This window comes from Girardinichthys multiradiatus, chromosome X, assembly GCF_021462225.1.
Source record: "Girardinichthys multiradiatus isolate DD_20200921_A chromosome X, DD_fGirMul_XY1, whole genome shotgun sequence".
Classification (NCBI taxonomy): Eukaryota; Metazoa; Chordata; class Actinopteri; order Cyprinodontiformes; family Goodeidae; genus Girardinichthys; species Girardinichthys multiradiatus.
Genome location: NC_061817.1, coordinates 32594121 through 32618744, shown reverse-complemented (window position 1 = coordinate 32618744; position 24624 = coordinate 32594121). Strand labels below are relative to the sequence as shown.

The 24624-nt window shown below is 39.1% G+C and overlaps 2 protein-coding genes across 6 annotated transcripts in view; both read right to left on the bottom strand.

Annotated features, from left to right (window-relative positions):
• LOC124862843 (MAGUK p55 subfamily member 3-like) overlaps positions 1 to 3172 on the bottom strand; it is a 63369-nt gene extending 60197 nt beyond the window's left edge. For 2 of the 4 annotated variants that reach the window (XM_047357007.1, XM_047357008.1), the window contains exon 1: positions 3035 to 3172. The gene's annotated coding sequence lies outside the window, so the exon portion shown is untranslated. The remainder of the gene's footprint in view (positions 1 to 3034) is intronic. The other 2 variants (XM_047357010.1, XM_047357011.1) reach the window with 1 other exon arrangement.
• A 124-nt stretch (positions 3173 to 3296) lies between these two features.
• LOC124862842 (mucin-2-like) lies at positions 3297 to 24255 on the bottom strand. 2 transcript variants are annotated; one of them, XM_047357005.1, is made up of 14 exons: positions 24093 to 24255; positions 12087 to 14600; positions 11636 to 11809; positions 10479 to 10577; positions 10284 to 10393; positions 10141 to 10199; positions 9915 to 10045; positions 9672 to 9806; positions 7630 to 7672; positions 7478 to 7515; positions 7307 to 7394; positions 5143 to 5335; positions 4700 to 4732; positions 3297 to 4421 (listed from the first exon to the last, which is right to left on the bottom strand). In XM_047357005.1, exons 1-14 carry the CDS (start codon positions 24142 to 24144, stop codon positions 4293 to 4295), a joined length of 3798 nt encoding a protein of 1265 aa, XP_047212961.1. In that variant the 5' UTR covers positions 24145 to 24255; the 3' UTR covers positions 3297 to 4292. The 2 variants fall into 2 exon arrangements, with proteins under 2 accessions (XP_047212961.1, XP_047212962.1); XM_047357006.1 differs by lacking the exon at positions 4700 to 4732.
• Positions 24256 to 24624: the final 369 nt, after the last annotated feature.

Sequence of the window (24624 nt, the reverse complement as noted above, 5' to 3'; positions counted from 1 at the left end):
TACAGGGACATCATGGAAGAAAACCAGACTTGTAACTAGGGTAAAATGTTCACCTTCCAGCACTACATAGACCACTGGCATTCAGCCAGCCTACAATTTAAGTTAGATCAAAGCATATCTGTGTGTCACAATGGCCCAGTCAAAGTCCAGTCTAATTAAGAAAATATGGCAGAAACTGATGTTCACAGACAAAGAAGAGTGGGAAAATATGTAGTTTGTACATGTGCAAAGCTGGTAAACCCTGGTCCCAAAGAAAGGTGGTTTAACAAAGTACATGTCCTTCTCAAAAAATTAGCATATTGTGATAAAGTTCATTATTTTCTATAATGTAATGATGAAAATTTAATATTCATACATTTTAGATTCATTGCACACTAACTGAAATATTTCAGGTCTTTTATTGTCTTAATACGGATGATTTTGGCATACAGCTCATGAAAACCCAAAATTCCTATAATTAGCATATCATTAAAAGGGTCTCTAAACGAGCTATGAACCTAATCATCTGAATCAACGAGTTAACTCTAAACACCTGCAAAAGATTCCTGAGGCCTTTAAAACTCCCAGCCTGGTTCATCACTCAAAACCCCAATCATGGGTAAGACTGCCGACCTGACTGCTGTCCAGAAGGCCACTATTGACACCCTCAAGCAAGAGGATAAGACACAGAAAGACATTTCTGAATGAATAGGCTGTTCCCAGAGTGCTGTATCAAGGCACCTCAGTGGGAAGTCTGTGGGAAGGAAAAAGTGTGGCAGAAAACGCTGCACAACGAGAAGAGGTGACCGGACCCTGAGGAAGATTGTGGAGAAGGGCCGATTCCAGACCTTGGGGGACCTGCGGAAGCAGTGGACTGAGTCTGGAGTAGAAACATCCAGAGCCACCGTGCACAGGCGTGTGCAGGAAATGGGCTACAGGTGCCGCATTCCCCAGGTCAAGCCACTTTTGAACCAGAAACAGCGGCAGAAGCGCCTGACCTGGGCTACAGAGAAGCAGCACTGGACTGTTGCTCAGTGGTCCAAAGTACTTTTTTCGAATGAAAGCAAATTCTGCATGTCATTCGGAAATCAAGGTGCCAGAGTCTGGAGGAAGACTGGGGAGAAGGAAATGCCAAAATGCCAGAAGTCCAGTGTCAAGTACCCACAGTCAGTGATGGTCTGGGGTGCCGTGTCAGCTGCTGGTGTTGGTCCACTGTGTTTTATCAAGGGCAGGGTCAATGCAGCTAGCTATCAGGAGATTTTGGAGCACTTCATGCTTCCATCTGCTGAAAAGCTTTATGGAGATGAAGATTTCATTTTTCATCACAACCTGGCACCTGCTCACAGTGCCAAAACCACCAGTAAATGGTTTACTGACCATGGTATCACTGTGCTCAATTGGCCTGCCAACTCTCCTGACCTGAACCCCATAGAGAATCTGTGGGATATTGTGAAGAGAACGTTGAGAGACTCAAGACCCAACACTCTGGATGAGCTAAAGGCCGCTATCGAAGCATCCTGGGCCTCCATAAGACCTCAGCAGTGCCACAGGCTGATTGCCTCCATGCCACACCGCATTGAAGCAGTCATTTCTGCCAAAGGATTCCCGACCAAGCATTGAGTGCATAACTGTACATGATTATTTGAAGGTTGACATTTTTTGTATTAAAAACACTTTTCTTTTATTGGTCGGATGAAATATGCTAATTTTGTGAGATAGGAATTTTGAGTTTTCATGAGCTGTATGCCAAAATCATCCGTATTAAGACAATAAAAGACCTGAAATATTTCAGTTAGTGTGCAATGAATCTAAAATATATGAATGTTAAATTTTCATCATGACATTATGGAAAATAATGAACTTTATCACAATATGCTAATTTTTTTAGAAGGACCTGTATTAACTGAATATACATGTACAACACATCTTTCAAATTTCAATTTGTAAAAAGAAAATTTCTTCACTTCACAATTATGTGCTACTTTGCGTTGGTCAATCACATAAATCTTAATACAATATTTTACAGTTTGAGGTTGTAATGTGACAAAATCTAGAAAAGCTTTAGATGCTGTATGTTGAAAAGATATCTATAGTTAAGCTGTATCTGCATATATTCTATTCCTATATTCCATCTTTTTGATTTTTCCTTAATAAATGACAAATTGAAGCACTGAATGTGCTTTATTTTGTTGTTCTATTCAAAAGCTTTAGATTTGTATGCTGCTATGTTTTGTAAAATAGGGAAACAAATGTATTTGAGCAGAAACTTCTCTTTTCTTTGGTAAATTCCCTCAGTCATCATCGATAAATCTGAGAAAAAGATTATGTTCTCTATAAATATATATATATGTATAATTTTATCTAAAGCTTAATATTTGGTGAAGGTAACATAAACAACTATAAATTATTGTTGATATACACACATTAAAACTGATTTTAGAAATAGTGATATTCTTGAAATAAATCTGACATTTGTCATTAAACTACATTGTGTACTGTAGCTCCCTTCAGCCTGCAGACCCTCAACTTGTTCTGTCTTCCAACTAATCCTCCTTGTTTTTATTTTATGTTTTATGTAGCAATAAACATTAAAAAATGAACACTGGCCATATATTAGTCTGTGTGTAATCAACACATACCAGAGTTTCACTTTTTGAATTGAATTATTAAAATACTGCCAGCATACTAATTTATTGAGATTCACTTATACTTTTTAAGCTGAAGTCAAAATGCCTTTTACTCAAGCCTTCTCAATATATGAAGTGGATTAAACTGTCCCGAAAAACTTCTAAGAACTTGATCACAAAGTGTAAAAGCAATGTATTTTTATCTAGAATTGAGGTTAAAGTATTGATAAGTAGTCATATTACTGGAAAACTTGTTTTCGGAGCAGCAGGTTTAATTTTCCCCAAGGTATCAAACAACATTTAAGTTTCAGTAGAAACTCTGCAGTTTTTAGCTTATTTTATACATCATAGTACAGGACTATAAATAAGTAAAAGACCTGCTATAAGTTGTATTGGTTTACTGGGTAAAATTGAAAAAAATTACAAACCTTTATTAAAGGTCAAATAAGGAGCTGCATCCAACCAAAGGAAAATATGTCCCAGTAAAAGCGCTTACCCAACTTTAAAACAACATTTAAGATGCATTCAAAATAAGAAAAACACATTAAAACAATCCCCGAGCGCACTGAGCATGAGATGACTGTGACTCAGGTGTGGAGTGATTAACTTAATTAAGAACAGCAGCGTAGATGAAAAACAGGAAGTTGAGACAAAACACAGAGCATTTCAAAATAAAACAGGAAGTTAAACTGAATGGAACAAATTAATGATTTATTTGAAAAGTTAGGGCATTTTAATATTTTAAAGACACCTGCAGCCTTTGGAATTCCAATAGCAACAAAACAAAGGAATAAAAACCGGAAATAAACTGGAAAAAAACTCCTTATGTTGTGGGGTTTGTTGCAGCAAACATGACAAATTTGTTGTGTTTCAAATATTTTATTTCACCAATCAACCCACACAAACACACACACACAAACGCACACACACACACACACACAGACTCACTCAGCCAAATTTCTTTTAACATATTTACAAAACAATTGTCACTTACAAACCATTGCCCCATACACAAAAACATAAATATATTAATATAGATTCTCCCTCAAAAAAAGTATACAAGTGATAATTGGCACATCCAGGAGACAGGCTTTATCACCGGCGTTGCATAATGTTTCCTATTTGTAAAACAGACGACTAAACCAGGCACATTCTGCAATACTCAGCATTAGACTGCTACAATATTTTTAAATCCAAACCAGGGATCCAGCCCCTTTAGTTGTACAAGATGTGTTTCTCTGAGCAGCTATGATACTGAAGATTAGTTACAGTAACTTAATCAAACCATCATTCAATTCACCCTTGATTGAAAAGATCAAAATAGAGGTAAACTTCACACATACTTTTGTGCAATCAGCAAAGGAAGCATGATTATTAAAAAACTACAGGGCGGTTTTCTTTCAAGGAAAAAAAAGAACTGCGTTTATAATTAATGAGCAACATCGACACCTACTGGCTGTGCTTCTTAAAGGCAGACATCACACATTTACATAAAAAATAGCATGATAAAAACATCTCAACTTGAATCCCTTTGGTTGCAGTTTTTTTCAGCATATAGATGATTCCTCATCAATCCAAGCAGGTTTAGGATGGGAAGTGCGTTTATAAATAACATATTCCTGCTCAGAAAGTTTGCCAGTTGTCCCAGAGAGTTTGATCATAATTTCTTAGTGGAGTTTTGTCATCTCAGTTTTTCTTCTCATCACCAGGAAGGAAGTAGGGGTTCTCGTGCCCTTCGACCAGATACGAGTAACGGGACGTGTTTCTACCTTTGAAAGTCTTCATCTCTTCTGGGTTCAGATCATACGATCCTGACTGAAATGTCAGTGGAAGCACAAAGTGTCATTGTTTTTAACCAGTGGTAACTTGACATGTTTAGACCCAAAACCCCAAACAAACCAAACATACACTGATAACCCTACTGATTTATTGCTATTCATGTAACTAAATTTGCTACAATCGACCCAGAGAACAATGAAAACAACTGATGAGGTTTCCCCATCACCCTGAAATGCCACAACCATTGTGCATGCATGCTGTCTAAATTATCAGAAAGGGGGATTGAGGGAAATCAGAGCAAAGCCATAACTTACCTTTATCCATCCTTTTGGCTTCAGCTTAGACCCCTAAAGCAACATACTGTAAGTCAGGCAAAGCAGGGAGCAGGGTTGGGAGCTAATGCTAGTAGCACTGTATTTACATTCTGGATGATTGGATTAAATGCACACATATGTTTTCAAACCTATGCACAGTGCTGTATGAAAATGTGCATTTAATCATTTAGAGTGATAAATGACATCATGTTGATTTGCAGGTCAAAAACCCTTACCGTTTGTCTAAACTGCACAGAAAAGCAGGTGGAGGAAACACACTGTAACATGGTGGGGCCTAATTTTAATCTTTATTAAAACCAAATAATCAAGTTTGCGTTCTGGTGAAAGTTAGTGTGTGCCCGAAGTGATGATGGAGCAGCTAAAGCCTTTCTTTAAAAAAGCAGCAAAAGACAAGATAGATAGGAGCAAGTGTTTGAACTTACAAAGCCATTGCTTTGTTGCTTTTTGTCCACCAGTGTGTTGGTGCTGCCCCCTTGTGTCATCTCTATGGAATCTGTTGAAGTCCAGTTAGTGTTAGCACGCGGGATGGGGTTGATGGTAATAGGCCATGATTTGTTCAAGTCCTCAGAGTATGGACTGGTGTCGCTGTTAGGCTTGGTCCTTGAGCATCTCCTCCTGATGAACACAGAGAGGAGAGAATATAACATGTATGACTGGTGTTATTTTTATTCTTTTACTTAAATTTAAATGTAGAACAGGTTTCTATTGTCTAATTTGTGCTTCCAAGGAGCCAGACATTCTTTTGACCATTTAAAGTAGCCAATAGGTTTTCAGAAGGTCTTTTAAACTTTTTCTTTGGGTTGACATTGGCTGCTTTTTCACCGTTTTTCCCTCCAGGACCTGACCATTTTAAGACTAAGGTTTGTTTGTGGAGAGGTGTGGCTAAATAACAGATAACTCAAAGAAGAAACTATTTTTTTAAATTCTTCTAGCACTGTAAGCAAGTTAAAATGAAGCAACAACTTTTGGAAGAAACTCCAAAAAGAATCTGATCTGTAAGTTTCCAAAAGAGCAATACAGTAAAAAGGATTACGGATCATGTGACTGAAGACAATATTGGATTTTCGTTGACTTTTGCCGCTGGTAGAGCCATAGCACCTCTTCCCCTCTTGACACAATGTTGCTGAGACAGCACAACCTTGCTGGATAAAAACAATGTTTGTGATGTAAAAAAACAAAACAGCAGATAATTTCAAAACTTCTCCCACATATCTGATATTTATTCCTTTTCAGTTCATCTTGAAAATCAAACACTGTAATAATCTTGTTGCGTAATGGTGCACACACCCTTAAACTAATACTGTACTGTGGCACAGCATCTGTCTAATTTAGTTCTGGGCTAGCTAGGCCATTCCAAAACTTTATCTTTCCTCTCATGAAGTTCTTCTTATGCAGTTTTAAATGTGTGCTATAATCCTGAAAAATAAAATTAGTGTTCATCTTCAGCATGCAAACAGACTGCTGACAGTTTTGGTTCAAAAGTGACTGCTGTTTTGATCTGGAATTGAATCCACCTTGACAAAAACATTAGTTCCATCTGAATAAAAGTAACCCCAAGTCATGATGTTACAGAGGGTATGAAACTCTTTTGGGAACGTTGTGAAGGATGATCCATCTCTGAGGTGCTGTGTCCTTATTTCTAAAATACATGATATTCAGCTTTTACTCTTTTCCCTATTTTACACATGCTGCGACAACATGGTCAGATACAAGGGGCGGACTGAAAATAAGCGAAATTTCCAAATTTCGAAGAAAAGGTTCGACAATACTGATCAAAATCCTTTTAAATGGTTAACAGGAAAGTCTGGCTCATTGGAAGCAACGTATAAAGAAATTAGAGACTTACAAAATTTTACCCAGTACTGTCTCTTGTGCAGCTTAGTTTATTGTAAAGTAATCTCATATACTATCATTTTGCTGTTAATCACATTGTGTGATTTTAAACAACGTACAGCCCTTAAATACGTCAAACCACATAATGGAAGATGCCTGGCTACATAACTTGTTGCTGCAGCGAAATGGCAGCAGACAAGTCTAGAAAAGGCAAGCTGAGTGTGAGTGACTGCTGCAAAGTCAGTATCTGCAATCGGCTGGCTTTCCTTATTTAGACTATCTTATCTTCTTACTGGCAAAAAAAAAAAATCGTTAATAAAGCTGAACTTGAATGCATCATACCTGGTATTGATTTGGGATGTTATGTCTGTTATGTCTGAATATGTCTATATGATTGGATTAAATTAAATATATTTATATATATAAATTGCATTTGTTTCTTGTAAAGTGCCTTAAGATGACTTTTGTTGTGAATCGGCTCTATATAAATAAACTGAGCGCAAACTGAACTTAAGTGACATATCAGCAAAGCAATATATTGACAGCAACCATAGATTTTCTTTCATAACAAAAGATTTTGGCCAAGATGGATGATACCTGCACAGATGACACAACCCAGTGTCAAACACAGGGAAGAAATAGCCAGAAAAAAAAGATTATGGTACTAAATAGCTTGAATATAAACTAAGCCACACAGTTTAACATAGTGCTGACATTAAAGAGGGTCTAAAAAGTAATATCTACGGTTCCTACCAGCAGCAGTAAACCAGCAAAGTCAGAACAAGGATAAGAAGAACTCCTCCTAAAACACAGGAGATGACCACCACTGCCAGCAGAGACGCTGCAAAGACAGGTAAAGTGTTTGCACAACAGACTCAAAGTTCAGCTTCATACTTTCTCTTCTGATATCATGATGCCACTTACAGTCATTGCAGTTGAAACCACCATACCCAAATGGACATCTGAAACAGAACAGTCATATTTGTAGCAGCATCTATTGCATTTACAAATGAGTCCACCTGGGGGAGCTAATTCTTTAACATCAAATCAAAGCTGTGTGAAACGTGTGTACTCACGTCCGGCATGTATTCCCCACTGCCTGCTGCCCACTTGGACAAGCTGCCAAAAAGAAACACAACAACTCAGCTACACAATGTCTTTTAGTAAAGAGCATAACAAGCTACAGTTTCAGGCTCGCCACGCTCGGCTGCACTCTGCAGGCAACACAAACACACAACAGTACATTCCTTGGGAAAGAAACTGTTAGCAGAATTTGTTTGAAACGTATTTAATTATGGATTTTCCAACAGCTGATCTCATTGGTCACAACCCTGCATGCTCAGAGGCAAAGCGGTGATTCCTCCTCATGTTTCCAGGGTAACATCCCAGTTAAAAAGAAATAGATTAGAGAGATAAATGAAGATCGGGCCAAGGGTCTGCACGGAGAAAAGGCTACAGCTCTTGACCTTGCCTTTGAGTTAAACTCCCTGTTGCTTTTTTCCCTCATTCCCACACAGAAGTATGCTCAGAGAGCATAAGAAGGGTTTGTTACTGTTCTCTAAACTATAGATCAGCTAAGAACATTTAACTTTGTCCACTTTTACAGTCAGTACATTTTAATAATGTATACAGTGTATGTTAAAAGCAATCACGTGTTGCCACATTACAATCACAAGCCTCGGTGTAATTTGTCTGGATTTTATGGAACAAAGTAGTGCATGATTTAAAGGGAAAGAAAAAATATATGGTTTTCCAGTTATGTACAAATAAAAATCTGAGAAGGGGGGTGTGCATTTCTATTTAGCCCTGTTTATTCTGATAACCCAAAAAAATCCTTTGCAAATGATTGTCTTTAGAGGTCCCCTCATTAGTAAATAGTAACCTCCATGTATAATTTAATCTCAGCCTAAATCCAGCTGTTCTGTGAAGGCCTAACAAGAAAACATCAATGGACAAACAGCTTGTGAAGACTTAGGAACACAGCAGAGAGGCTGGGGAGAAAGCTATGGATATGTTTACAGCAGGGTCAGGTAAAAAAAAAGAAAATTCCAAGTATAGAACATCTTACAGGACAATGTTTACTGCTAACGTCTTAATCCATCATCTGAAAATGGAATAAGCATGGTACAACTATACACCAACGAAGATTTATCAATCGACCTAAACTGCAGGCTGGGTAAAGAGAGGATTCACCAAAAAAGTAGCCAAGAGGCCCCACTGTGACTCTGGAGGAGCTGTAAAGATCCATAATTCAATTAGGAGAATCTATAAACCCAATAATCATTAATTGTGTACTATATGTATCTGGTCATTATGGACGAGTAGCCAGAAGAAAGCCATTATTGAAGGAAGCCAGGAGAACTCATATTTAAGGTTTGCGACATGTCATGTAGGGGACACAGGAAACCTGTAGAAGATTTTCTGGTCAGATTTCCTGAGCAGGTACGGGGAAGCCGGTCAACACTAGAAGACAACCTGTTAGAAGGTAAATAAGCTTGGAGTGGAGCGGATGTTGACCTTCCAGCAGTACAACAAAAACCTAAACATATGGGCACAGCTATAATAAAAAGATTAAGATCCAAGCAAATTCACATGTTAGAATGGCCCAGTCAAAGCCCAGACCTAAACCCAATTGAGAATCTGTAGCAAAACTTGAAAGTTGATGTTCACAGATGCTCTTTATCCAATCTGTCTGAACTTGAACTATTTTATACAGGAGAATGAACTGAAAATTACATTTCTAGATGTGCAATGCTAGTAGAGACATACCTCAAAAGAACTGCAGCTGTAACTGCAGAGAAAGGTCTACAAAGTACTGACTAGAGGTAGCTGGAGTAAAAACATATTCCATCCACACATTTTTATTTGTAAAAACAAACTTTAAAAACCACATTTCATTTTACTTACTCTTCACAACTATGTATCACCTTGTATTGGTTTATCACATTAAATCCCAACAAACACATGAATGTCTTGTTTCTGTGAAGTGTAAATGTGGGAGAGTTCACAGAAATACATTTGAAACACCCTGTTTATATAATTTATTATTATTGACACAAAACAATGTAAAGGCCATAAAAATATTTTACATATATGACACATTAGATACAACATGTACCTTTGCAGCTGATGTTGGAGTAGACCATGGAGATGTAGCCCTCTTTACAGGAGCAAAAAGCTTGGCCTTTGACCTGTGTGCATGTTGTGCTAGAGACATCACAAGGTAACGGCTCCACCTCACACAGATTAGTTGCTGTAACAAATTAAATAAATTAAAAGAACATTTTAAGAAAATAATCTGAAGTAATGTAGCCCTCATGTCTTTGTTTTAGGAAATGCAAAGCATGGAGCCAGTTCTTGCCTGTGTATATGGCACCAGCAAAATCTCCTGTGAAGTTTCTTACAGCACCTTCAATGACGTTATCAACAGATTCTTGAGTGGCATTGCTGTTTTCAAAGATGTTATTTACGCTTGCTATCACACTTCCCTGTCTGCAGAAATAGGAAAAATAACCAGCAGAGTTAAGTTAGTCTATGCTACGCAAAGGCAAAGTCTTTGCTCAGCAACAGGAAGAAAGTATACTCACTTGAGTTGAGCAACCTCTGATTGTCGATAACCAGACACATTTTTGAGGACATTTCTGAGCTACAACGGATAAAACTACAATTTAATGAGCAGAAATAAGCATCTTGAAAAAGTGCTTCAATGGTCCAAGATCTCATGACTCACCGCTGCTGAGATATTTGCTGCTGTACTCTGAAAGATCCTGGAGGACCTGTCACTCATTTGATCATGAAATGTGATCAACTTGAAATGAAGCATGCATGGGAATACTTGTGCTGCAAAAACAACAAAAAGTATTACATTCTGCCGAAGAGTGTAATCTCTGTCACAGAATAGGCCTCATTATATTTGGGGTCTTACCAGGAACACAATGTCCATCTTGTAAGTAGTTGCCAGAGAGACACTGGCAAGTTCCATTGAGGCAGACGCTTTGAACAGGACATGGGACTGAAGGACACACTGTGGAGAAAAATTAAGACAGTATATTTTAAACATTATCATTATTATTATTTGTTTTTAGCTCACAAGAAGATAAAATTATATTTTCAGTGCCATTTGGATGACATTTATTAATGGAACTAGGTCTAGTAATAGGGCTGTAGAAGCATTTCATTACTTCATTAGGCTGCTTCTATGTAAAAGAAACATTTAACACTATTTTATATTTATTTTCATTACAATTTATGATTCACTATTATATCAATTATCTAAGTAAATGGTTAGGTAAAAAAATATTTGTCATAAATTCTGCTTAATGTTTTGAAAATGTTCAGTATTCATTGTATTCAAAATAGTTTTTGTGCCTTTGTTTTTAAGTCAGAAGACCGGATTTCCAAGTCAGGAAAACAAATTTAAATGATCACTAAAGCCATAGTTGGAAAGTTGGAGTTCTGCAGGCAGCTCCTCGAGTCTAAGTTGTACTTGGCTGCCACTGCATGCTGCTGGAATATGAGCTTGTTGCAGTTTGTGTCTCCTGAAACCAGTGATGAACAAATGACTGTAAAATCCCTTTTTGTGAGCCCCTTCTTTTAGTGTTTGAACACGTAAATAAAAAAAATAGGCTTTTTGTTTGTATTGCTAACAATAGTTAGCACAGCATATTCCATTGGTTTTCAGACATGTAACCAAACTCACTTAACTCAGTACTGATCTCATTTCAGGAAGGAATGCAGCATGCGTCTTATGTGTAGCATGTAGTGTTACAAATTACAATTAACTGAATAACTACTGCCTACCCAAACCAGGTGGCAGCAAAAAAGCTAAATATTACAAAAGTGCACATCTATGCACATAATGTAATGAAATGCGAAATGTTTAATGTATGTATATCACCCAGGATTTGTACACTGAACTTTGTAAGAAGACAAACACCTTTTCTAACAAAGCCAGCCTGATGAGCAGCTCTAACTCTAAATATGACTAATGATAGAAATACATTTCTCTGTTGGAGTAGCTCTTGTCTGACGAAACTGTTACGTTTCTAGGGACAGTCAAACAAAAAGGAAAATGGCACAAACCAATGACAGGAGGCGGAGCCTCAGTGGTGGAGCTGCTGGTGGTGGTGGTTCTGCCTGTTGTTAGAAGAGTGGTGACAATCTCTGTGGTACCACCGGTGGTGGTTGGGGTTTTGGTGCTCAGAGGGGTGTTCAGTGGTGAGTTTGTTGTTAGAAGAGTAGTAGTAGTGGTTTCAGCTAAATCATCAAAAATTAAACCCACTCAGTCCGACAACATTTAAACAGATAACATAGCAAATATGTGAATTGATTAGGTAAGCAGAACAAAGCATACTGATTGAAACAGTACTTCATAAAAGTCTGCGTCTTCAAAGCATGCCCATCAAAAGCAGTTATTTCAACAAAAATGCATTCAATCAAAAATATTTTCAGCTATTTTCTTGCTAATATGCTATTACCTCTAATTACTGTTACACTGTTAAAGAAATGCCATGAAAAATACCAAGTTTAGTACCTTCAGTCGGAGTATTGCTACTGTCTGGGAAGGTGCTAGAAGGGGGAGGGCTGGAGGTGGGTGAAGAGGATGAGGGTCCCACTGTGAGTGTTGTTCTTTCAGTGGTGGTGGTTGAGTCAGGAGTCTCAGAGGTGTCAGCAGAGGTCGTTAGTGTGGTAATGTTTTGTTTTGAGGTAGCTGAACTTATAGTTGTCATTGTGTCATTGTTTGTGATTGTGACATGTGCGCTTGTAGTTTCTTCATTGGTTATGGGTGTCGTTGACACTTTTAAAGTGGTGTAGTTGTTTTCAGTTGGCTTTGCTGTATCATTGCCTTGTGTACTCGTCATACCCATAGTTGTGTGGTTGTCTGTTGGTGAAATTGGCACATTTGTTGTCATGCCATTGTTTGTCGGTGTGATCGGAACCATTGTAGTTGTGTCGTTGCTTGTCAGTGTGGTCGGATCATTTGTAGTTGTGTGGTCACCCGTGGCTGTAATTGAAACTTGTGTAGCTGTGTTGCCGCTTATCGCCGTAGTCGGAACTTGTGTGGTCGTCTTGTCGCTTGTTGATGTCATGTGCACATCTGTAGCTGTGTTGCCACTAATCGCCGTAGTCGGAACTTGCGTGGTCGTCTTGTTGTTTGTTGATGTCATGTGCACATCTGTAGCTGTGTTGCCGCTAATCGCCGTAGTCGGAACTTGCGTGGTCGTCTTGTCGCTTGTTGATGTCATGTGCACATCTGTAGCTGTGTTGCCGCTAATCGCCGTAGTCGGAACTTGCGTGGTCGTCTTGTTGTTTGTTGATGTCATGTGCACATCTGTAGCTGTGTTGCCGCTAATCGCCGTAGTCGGAACTTGCGTGGTCGTCTTGTTGTTTGTTGATGTCATGTGCACATCTGTAGCTGTGTTGCCGCTAATTGCCGTAGTCGGAACTTGTGTGGTCGTCTTGTCGCTTGTTGATGTCATGTGCACATCTGTAGCTGTGTTGCCACTAATCGCCGTAGTCAGAACTTGCGTGGTCGTCTTGTTGTTTGTTGATGTCATGTGCACATTTGTAGCTGTGTTGCCGCTAATCGCCGTAGTCGGAACTTGCGTGGTCGTCTTGTCGCTTGTTGATGACATGTGCACATCTGTAGCTGTGTTGCCGCTAATCGCCGTAGTCGGAACTTGCGTGGTCGTCTTGTTGTTTGTTGATGTCATGTGCACATCTGTAGCTGTGTTGCCGCTAATCGCCGTAGTCGGAACTTGCGTGGTCGTCTTGTTGTTTGTTGATGTCATGTGCACATCTGTAGCTGTGTTGCCGCTAATCGCCGTAGTCGGAACTTGCGTGGTCGTCTTGTTGTTTGTTGATGTCATGTGCACATCTGTAGCTGTGTTGCCGCTAATTGCCGTAGTCGGAACTTGTGTGGTCGTCTTGTCGCTTGTTGATGTCATGTGCACATCTGTAGCTGTGTTGCCACTAATCGCCGTAGTCGGAACTTGCGTGGTCGTCTTGTTGTTTGTTGATGTCATGTGCACATTTGTAGCTGTGTTGCCGCTAATCGCCGTAGTCGGAACTTGCGTGGTCGTCTTGTTGTTTGTTGATGTCATGTGCACATCTGTAGCTGTGTTGCCGCTAATCGCCGTAGTCGGAACTTGCGTGGTCGTCTTGTCGTTTGTTGATGTCATGTGCACATCTGTAGCTGTGTTGCCGCTAATTGCCGTAGTCGGAACTTGCGTGGTCGTCTTGTCGTTTGTTGATGTCATGTGCACATCTGTAGCTGTGTTGCCGCTAATTGCCGTAGTCGGAACTTGCGTGGTCGTCTTGTTGTTTGTTGATGTCATGTGCACATCTGTAGCTGTGTTGCCGCTAATCGCCGTAGTCGGAACTTGCGTGGTCGTCTTGTCGTTTGTTGATGTCATGTGCACATCTGTAGCTGTGTTGCTGCTAATCGCCGTAGTCGGAACTTGCGTGGTCGTCTTGTTGTTTGTTGATGTCATGTGCACATCTGTAGCTGTGTTGCCGCTAATCGCCGTAGTCGGGACTTGCGTGGTCATCTTGTCGCTTGTTGATGTCATGTGCACATCTGTAGCTGTGTTGCCGCTAATTGCTGTAGTCGGAACTTGCGTGGTCGTCTTGTCGCTTGTTGATGTCATGTGCACATCTGTAGCTGTGTTGCTGCTTGTGTTTATAACTTGTGTAGTTTGGTCATTGGTTGTAGGTGTTATCGGAGCAATTGGAGTCATAGCATTGCTTGTTGGAGAGAATGGTGTGTTGTGGGGCGGAGGAGTTGCAGTAGTAGCAGCAGTTTCCTTTGGAGTCTGGCTAGAAGGTAAGCTTTTTGTCTCCAGGCCTGCTGTCCATGTGGTATCCCCAGTGATTGGAGCTGTCGGAGGGTTGGTCAGGAGGGTGGTGATCTTCTCAGTACTGTTGACTGTCTCTGCAGTGATTGCGCCCAGGGAAGGGGTTGAGGATGTCACAGCTGTCACAGCTCTTGTGGCTGTAGCACTGGAAATAGTTGTGGTAAGAGGTGGCTGCATTGTTGTTTCTATAGCTGAAACAAAAGCATAAAAAACATCTGATTATACTTTCTCTTCTTTGTGCCCAGCACAGAAAAAAATAGTTAAATCTTAAATTAAAAGTAGATTCCCGCTAGACAGATTTTTGTTATCTTTCAAGGCAGTTGGATAAGCAAACAAACGTAGATATAATAAATAAATAAAACAAAAAAACACAAATTGGTTAAAATAAACTGAAATGATCAGAGGAAAGCTTTTCTGTAATGTAACAATGTAAAATGAACTAGATTCTGATTTTTTTTTTGTTCGATATCCACAACTTCCAAACTATCCAAACTTAGATTTATAGTCTGTGTGCATTAACAAAACCAGAGTCCAGAACTAACTGTGTAACATTAATTCAGACAAAGCATTTTCTGTTTTAGGTCAGTTAGAATAACCCAAATTATTTACAGGGGTTGGACAATGAAACTGAAACACTTGATTTTAGACCACAATAATTTATTAGTATGGTGTAGGGCCTCCTTTTGCGGCCAATACAGCGTCAATTCGTCTTGGGAATGGCATATACAAGTCCTGCACAGTGGTCAGAGGGATTTTAAGCCATTCTTCTTGCAGGATAGTGGCCAGGTCACTACGTGATACTGATGGAGGAAAACGTTTCCTGACTCGCTCCTCCAAAACACCCCAAAGTGTCTCAATAATATTTAGATCTGGTGACTGTGCAGGCCATGGGAGATGTTCAGCTTCACTTTCATGTTCATCACACCAATCTTTCACCAGTCTTGCTGTGTGTATTGGTGCATTGTCATCCTGATACACGGCACCGCCTTCAGGATACAATGTTTGAACCATTGGATGCACATGGTCCTCAAGAATGGTTCGGTAGTCCTTGGCAGTGACGCGCCCATCTAGCACAAGTATTGGGCCAAGGGAATGCCATGATATGGCAGCCCAAACCATCACTCTGGGCATGCAACAGTCTGGGTGGTACGCTTCTTTGGGGCTTCTCCACACCGTGGGGAAAACAGTAAAGGTGGACTCATCAGAGAACAATACATGTTTCACATTGTCCACAGCCCAAGATTTGCTCTCCTTGCACCATTGAAACTGACGTTTGGCATTGGCATGAGTGACCAAAGGTTTGGCTATAGCAGCCCGGCCGTGTATATTGACCCTGTGGAGCTCCCGACGGACAGTTCTGGTGGAAACAGGAGAGTTGAGGTGCACATTTAATTCTGCCGTGATTTGGGCAGCCGTGGTTTTATGTTTTTTGGATACAATCTGGGTTAGCACCCGAACATCCCTTTCAGACAGCTTCCTCTTGCGTCCACAGTTAATCCTGTTGGATGTGGTTCGTCCTTCTTGGTGGTATGCTGACATTACCCTGGATACCGTGGCTCTTGATACATCACAAAGACTTGCTGTCTTGGTCACAGATGCGCCACCAAGACGTGCACCAACAATTTGTCCTCTTTTGAACTCTGGTATGTCACCCATAATGTGTGCATTTCAATATTTTGAGCAAAACTGTGCTCTTACCCTGCTAATTGAACCTTCACACTCTGCTCTTACTGGTGCAATGTGCAATCAATGAAGACTGGCTACCAGGCTGGTCCAATTTAGTCATGAAACCTCCCACACTAAAATGACAGGTGTTTCAGTTTCATTGTCCAACCCCTGTATATTTGATTCATACCACAATAACAATTTTAAAATGTTTTTTATTATTGCTTTAAATTCAAAAGTTGACATACATTTGGTACATTGGTAGAACTGTCTACCAATGTACCAAGAAATGACTACCATACATTGGTAGAACTTGACTTGGGCCAATTGTTTTGGGTGTCCTTCCACAAGCTTCTCACAATAGTTTCACACCTTTTCAGATCCATACACATTTTTGTCAAAGGACAGAGATAAGAACGTTGTGACGACCACTTTAAAAACATCGGCTTTATTGTTTTTAAGCCACTTTAAAACAAACGTGAGACCTATTTCTGCCCAAGCACAAACTCCCTGGTTGAGAACTTGCTTCAATATTTCCACACAATGTTCTTTTCTTGTTTATTTTGTGAGGTGCCCTAGGTCCTCCGGCAGCAAAAGACCCACACAACATGATTCTGCCACCTCCAAACTTCACGGATGGGATGATGTGCTGAGGCTTTTAAGTTTCCCCCTTTTTCCTCCAAAAGGTAATGAAGGTCATTTTGGCCAAACACTTGCATTTAGCACCATCAGACATCTGGAAACCAAGGATGAACCAGACTTGTGGAGGTCCACAATTCTCTTTCTGATATCCTTCTTTTGATTCATTCATGACTTCACACAAGGGATCACTGTCTGAAGTGGTTCCTTAAGATCCATCCACAGGTGTGCCTCTATTTAACTCAATTTTTTGTTAACTAGCTTGGAAAGTCAATGCATCTTCATCCGGGCATTTCCATATTGTTAAAATGCTTAGTTGTCCCTTTGCATGTAAACATTTGGCATTGAAGCAAGGAACCAAAACAAAATAAAATTGTTACCTCTAAAAAATTGTCAAATAAAATGATTGTGATATTTTAGTTTATTAGTTTCAACTGTAAGTGACTGTAAGTCTCATTGATAATCACAGAAAGCAGTAAAACCTTGTGTCTGTGTTTAAAAGTTGACATTAGATGTGACTCAGCAGATAAGACCTACTTAAAATGAACAGCAACCAACAAGTTCTGCCAACTTCATCTGACCAGTTTACCGATGGTAGCTGCCTCTTATTTGTTCCGAAACCGGTTACCATTTAGTCTGCTCCAACCCTAAGTTTTGTATTTTTGGGGGAACAAAATGAGTTCTGGGGCTGCCTGAGCTATAGCAGCAGGGGGTCTTGTTTGTATCCTGTACTCACCTGCATGCACTGAAGGATAGCATTTCAGAAGCCAGAGAAAGGAACAGACAGCCAATTGGACGACTTCATTATCTCAAAGGGAGCGGTGAAAATATCAAGACTAATATCAGATCCTGAGCTTGATCTGATTATATTCAACGTCTCCAAGGCCTTGTTTGAACAAACATTTTTATCACTTAGTAACCGATATTTATTTAGATTAAGAACCAGAAACTTCACACACCCAGTGAGATCACATCTATATTGACATAACACACACCTGCACCACTTGAAAAAAATTTATATGTATTCTGGAAAGTATGTGAAAACATAACTTCCAGCAACTGGCATCATAGTATGGGATCGATGTCTTACTCTGAGACTGGCTGTTTAGGATTAGGACTTAAATACATAGGACTAGTCATGGAGGATAACAATAGATGGAGAAAAATGGAAAACCTCTTAGATCAGATCTAGCTGACCATGCTTTGATTAGGCCATTTTATTTTTCCCAAGGACCTGTGTATCCCCATGTGCAGCTGACTTGAATGTTAAGAATTTCATTGTGTGCTTTACAGCGAGCATAAATTTAAAATGTTTGTGCTTTATCTGCCTTATGAAAAATAATCACATTTTAGCCATTGTTTAAATTCCTAAAACTTAATTCCCAGTTTTATTCACTTTCAATCCTATAGATAAGTCAGGGGTCTGTGACTCACGTCAATACAGCAGCCCATATCTGTCCCAGGCATAACGTAGATCTCAAAGTGTAAACATTTCCGTTAAAACGTTAAAAACCATGATAATTCATTCCACCTTTCCACAAATATCATGTGTGATTCAGGTGAAAATCAAACAAACCAGCAAGAGGGGAAATGTAAAATGATAAAGATACAATAACCAGCTGCCTAAGTGTGCACAAGCTTGAACTAATACTTTACTGATGCACCTTTTTGTTCAATTTCAGCATTTAGTCTTTGGGAGTTCACATCTGACACCAATTATAGTGAATAGTATTAAGCAGAAATAAAGTTCAGCTGTTCTAGAAACATTTAGATTATTTTTGCACTTTTATATCCTTTAGCCAATGCATAAGTTTGAAGAGAGATAATGGCTAGGAATATTATTTTGGATACTAAACCTCCAGTACTTACATAACTACCACAATACAAAAACAACAAAATACAAACCAATGACAGCAATTAAATTTACAAAAGCAATATACCACAACAGACTACTCAGTAGCACATCTTAGAGCTAATATATGTTAGTTGTGCTATATATGTGCTATATTATACATAGTTTAATTAAATATGAACTGGTCGGGTAGAGAAATATGCAGCAATGTAGATGTTTTTTTTTTTACAAATATTTAGAAGATTGTATGTATCTATGTATCTATGAGGAAATTAAATAACAGAAAAAATATTTACACAATACAGACACTATTATAATATGTACCTAAACTGGACAATGAGTGTAATATAATTTAAGACACATATCCTGGTCAATTTACCAGAAAAAGAGTCTAATTACTAGAGAAAGTTTGATGGAAGCCAATTGAACATTTTGGTCATGATTCCAAAAGGTATGTTTAGCACAAAAACAAGGAGCAACACCAAAAGAACATCACCCCTACAGTAAAAACACTGTGGTGAAAGCATCATGATTTTGTAGTTTTGTGAAGGATGAACAGTTCCAAATTTCAGTCAGTTTGACCCAAAACCTTCAGGTGTCAAGCTGAAAATGAACAGCATCACAATGAGTCCAAGCGTACATCCAAATCAGCAAAAGAATGGCTTCATTAGAGGAATATTAACGTTTTGAAATAGGTGAACAAGAGCCCAGAATCAAATCCGAGGTCACCTGAAGAGGGCTGAGGACAAGATATGGCCTAAAAACCTAACAGAGTTTCTAAATCTTAGAAAAATTCAGACATGACATCTTGATAGACTTCTACCACAGAAGACTGAATGCTGAAATTGAACCAAAAGGTGTTTCAATAAAATATTAGCCTGAGACACACTCTTACCATCAAGACTGTGCATTTTGTATTTGCTCTTTATTTTTGTCCACTAACAGATGTGTTTTTCTTTCAGCTGGGTTTTACAGGGTCAGGGATGTGTCCACTTGAGGGTCACCTTAGTTGCTCATTGAATGATGAAAGTAGATGAGGTTTATGTTGAATATAAATATTTTTAATCAATCTAAATGGAGAAAGTATACGAAAATGAACCACATTGTCTCCAATAATTAAACCTTTCCTTTGTAGAAACCTAAACAGCGCAAGCAGTTACATTCTTTGAGGAGATTTCAGTCAAATATATTGCTTTAAAAGACAAGATGCATAGATGATACTTTAAAAATGGCAAAAGAATCAGACATAAACTTTTTTGATTGCAAATACATAATTAAAATCCAGATTTCTTTGTCCAATTGAGGTGATTAGATTAGGTCTGCATTATATTTTCCAAACGTTTGCTTTATTGGACTGAATAAGAACACATAAAACATGTTTCTGCAGATCTTTACTGTAATTTGTTCTGAGCTTTTTGAATCTAAGCAGTTGTAAAGCAACATCATATATTTTAATATGACCCTAAAACTGTGAGCCTATAGCATTGAAACTATGCAAACCTTTCTTGCAAATTGATGATCATAAATGATTCAGGTAATCATGATGGAGCCTTATCACAAACATCATAAAAACCCAAGAGTCTATGTTTAGAAACAAGGGGAAATGGCAGACAAAAGGAGGGCAGAGAGATAAGAGTTTATGTGCGAGGATAAACAGCAGAAATAAACAGTGTGCTTCTCTTCTCACTGTCAGGTCTGCTTCCTTATATTCACTGACAGGAAAATGTCAGCCATAAACGGAGACAACAGAATACAGCATAAATGAGCTTCCATATTAAGATAGAAATAAATCGATTAAGTTACTAAAGACTTTCTTTTACTTCCCCATACCTCACTGTAGGCCAGATATTTCTCACACCTCATACAGTTAGCTCAAATCACATCATGGTTGAGTTAAAGGTCTCTCTCATATAAATAAGCCCAAAATTATTCACACCCCTGGCAGATGTTGGTTTAAATATATCTCATCTTTTTGATAATTTTTTCTTTTTATAGAAAATAATTTTCTATCAGCAACAAATATCTTGGTGAACCAAATGTAAATCTGCCAGGGGTATGAATAATTTGGGGCTTAACTGCATGCAGTGATATGAAGTTATGCACAAAAAGCCAATCCAAAACCCATTGATGAAGCCAATATGATAATGTTGAAACAGTGGAGTAATTCAAAACACACTCTGCACTGCATGTCTAACTGTGAGTCCTAGCTTTAAGGATTTAAGCTACAGGCGGATAATCTCTTGCAGACACAAAAGAGATGACTGGGTCAGGCTGGGGGACAAGTGGGTCTAAGGTCGCCCAGTAAAAAACCCACTTAGGAGGATGTGGATCCTCCAAAGCTCCGGCTTTGCTCCACTACTTTTGAGGATGTCTCAAAAACTGCCTCAATTCTCCTTTTGTGGGCCTAGAAGAAAGAAGTGTGTTATAGGAATGTTGCAGATAGGATTTCTATTTTCCCCGCCTTTCAGATCCCTTACAGTAACAGAAACAGACGCGGTCCGGCTTTGGCTGCACTGTTCATGTTCCAGCTCTGCATTGCAGCTCAGGGGATATTTATTCATGTGACACAATGGCACTCCTGTGAAGTACCTGCAGATGACCTGACCATCCGATCCAATTCCTCACACACACACACCCTCAACCTCCCATCAGCTCTGCCACTCCCTGAGAATAAATCCTGCTTGGTTTTCATAACAGAAGCTGAAACTATAATAAAGATAAGATTATCTCTGTTGTACAAAGGCACAACATAAATAAAACGAATGGAACTGAACATTACATTTATGGAGAATTAGGTTGAAACTCATCTGGTTTCACGGTGCTTAAAGCTAAACAAATGGGAAAATTAGGAGATCCCTGCTCCCATTAGTGTTTACCAAGGCCAAAGAAACCTAATCTGAAGCACGATGATGAGTACAAAGAGTATATAAACTAAGAATTTTCTTAAAACTTTTCTAAAACAATATAACGGACCTCAATCTTAAACATAGTTCCATTTTCCTTTACATTTTTAGCGTTATTTAAATATGAGAGTATTGTTTAAATAATGTGATTAATAGAGAATCTGACAGCTTGGATTAAACTAATCTTTCAGTTAAGGAATGAGAGTTTAAGAAACTGAGCTAAAGAGGCCTGATGATGTCAGGCTGCCATTTTACCTCTTTGAGAACAAAATAGACATAACTCTGAATAATGTATCTCTAATAATTAATCCAGAGATGAAGGCATGTTTTGTTTTTATGAACAATAAGTACTAATTGTGGCTAAGATAAAATAAAGCAAAAATCTTCACTCTTATTCATCTGGGCTGTCATGTTCCCCCCCAACTTGGACTGCTGCAGAAAAGTCGGCCTGATGCCCGACACACACAACTGCAATCCAACGAAGAATCTTGGTATGAAGAGGACAGCGAGATTTAGAGTGGTAGCAGCACAGCAGATCTAGTATCTGATATCAGCTCCGTTAATTCCAGCTGATCGTCTCATTCTGCTGCTTTTTTCTTTGCTAATCAGACAGTCTCTGATTCAAGCAGCTTCCTGTGCTAGAGGTGGTAGACAGAAATGACTTCTGTGCATGTGGGCAAACAGACCTCATTTACTGCAACTCAGAGGTAACAGATGGCTCCCTGGAGCAAGAGCTCGCCTGCAGGTCCTTTGCACATATCATATCCAATTAAAGCTCCGCCAGCACATGCTTTCCAATTACAGGACAAGATTTACTGCCCCGAATCAGGTCTAATCCAACAGGATGTTGAAGACACGCAGCCACTGAGGGGAAGAGGCCGGCGCAGAGACAGCAACAATTGAAATGTGGACTAAATGACAATATGAGCTGGGCATGGGGTGGCGAATGAGGAAGATAAGCAGATACGGGGAAGCGTAATAGGACAGTGGAAGCACAGAAAAACAGGGAGGAAGTGACAACTTTCCCTGCATTTTACCAAAAGCAATAACTTATAAGGTACCAACATAGGTGTGGCCTGTTTTAACATTTAACATAAAATTATCATGATAAAATTGACTTGAATTCCTTCTGTTGCCTTTTAACTCCACAGCAAGTCTTTCATGCTTTACTTCTGAGCTCATGATGACTGGTGGGCCAAACATGACACATGTGGAGTCATGATGCAGCTCATCATTTAAAGTCATCTGCTCAGCTCTTCTATACATGATGTTTATTATCGGGGGGGCTCCACAAAGTGTGGCGCCAGACTCAGAAAGGAAGAGGAGGAGAGCCCCCAGGAGGTCTCCTCATCTGGACCTCTTTACTGCTCTTTCAGACACACACCCCAAAGTGAGGAGGCTCTCATCCGCCCCTGGATCTGCCGTTTAACGCTGTGTATACAAGGAACCATATGACAGGAAAGGAGACACACAGCCTGAGGACTCCCAGCACATGACCAGGTCTATGTTTTCATATAGCAAGCTTTGAGACGTTTCAGAATTTTCGAATATATAAAGTGACCAAAGGATTTGGTCACAGACTGCACACTGAAGAGGACTTGAAACCTCCCTAAGCAGCTCTGTTGGGCTGTCAAGAGGCCAGAGAGAGAACTCTGACGGGAGCCGAGCTTCAGGAGAGCCGGCTGTTGTTTGACCGATGCCTCCTCACTGGCCTCTGTCCATCCTCAGAGAGCTTTGAGCCACCCTGGAGGAGCAGTGAGTCAGGCTCGAGACCATTTTAAGGGAATCCTGCCTAGGAATGTGTAGCCAGTACACCAAAACCACACATAAACACAGAAAAAATCTGACTTTTTTTTTTGTTAAACTTGCCTTCATTTATTAAACAGTAGCTCAGATAACTGAAAACTTATAAAAACATGTATATTATTTATGTTACATATATATTATTGTACAGACGTTTATAATATACTTGTGTCCATACTTTCAGGCATTACACCTAGGCAACTACTAGAAACCAAAGTTTCTGATTTTAAATGAAAAAAAAAGTAGTTTTATTTCAAAGATTTACATTATAAGACCTTATTTTGAATGAAACATGTTTATTACCATGATGGCCTTTAAACGTCCAAAAAGAAAATAAAAATATGCATTTCTTCATTTTAATCCTATTTTATTGTTGAATTTACCATTTACTAATAATCGTTGGACTATTTTAAAGTTTCAATTGAATTTCTTTTTTATCTTTTAAGATTTTTTTAACTGCTAACAAATTAGCAAGTCTTTAACAGATTGCTCCTAGATTGCTTTATGAAAGGAGATCAAATGTTTTCTTTAATTTTAAGGGAATTTAAAAGTGTCTTGTAGATTAGGCTACGTATACGAAAAAAAACACCACATATTATTATATTATATATATATATATTATACCACAATATTTCTGAAAAAAAGAAAAAGAAAAAGAAAACTGTTGTTGCTAATAAAAACACCTTATTGTTTTTGAGACTTTGAACTAAAAACTGTTACATTGACGTTATAACTAATATCTAAATCAGCTCTTGACTTCATCTGAAGCTCTAGTCTGACCCGAACACGCATTTCTAATTCAGGGTAAAAACTTCACTCACCTTCGGTGACAACCCCAGAGAGAACAACGACGAGCAGGTAGCGTAGAAACATGTTTCAGCTCTGTGGGGCTTTTTTTCGGAACTGCTCTGTAAGAAGAACCAGCGGTTTTGAGGAGCTCCGTCCGCCGCTGTGGGGATATAACGGTGCGTTCCAGGCGGTGTCTCCTCCGGGCTACTACAGGTGGCTTCTACCGGGGAGCTGTTACAAGCTTCAGCGCCTGCTCTGATTGGCTCACTCTCCTGTCACTCATCATTACTGTACTGAAGCTGTGAGGCTCCGCCCAAAGCTGTGGCATCAGCTGGACAATTAAAGACTGTTTTACAATAAACTTTATTTGTAGCTCAGTGTTTACATAAAAAAACAACAGGGTACAAACCCTACCCAAGGCTGAATTGGCAGGGTTGTAAACCTCAAGCTTTTAACAGATTTTTTCTGTTTGAAATTATTGAATCTTTTTTGCCACAAGCACTCCAAAAACAAAACAAAAAGTTATCAATCAGTTACCCCCAAACAAATACCGTCTAGTTTATT

Coding starts and splice junctions, on each gene's coding strand:
- LOC124862842 (XM_047357005.1), bottom strand. CDS start 24,144: ATGTTTCTACGCTACCTGCTCGTCGTTGTTCTCTCTGGGGTTGTCACC. Junction 10,394..10,478: donor AGATGGACATTGTGTTCCTG/GTAAGACCCCAA, acceptor TTGTTTTTGCAG/CACAAGTATTCCCATGCATG. Junction 4,422..4,699: donor AGCCAAAAGGATGGATAAAG/GTAAGTTATGGC, acceptor CTGACATTTCAG/TCAGGATCGTATGATCTGAA.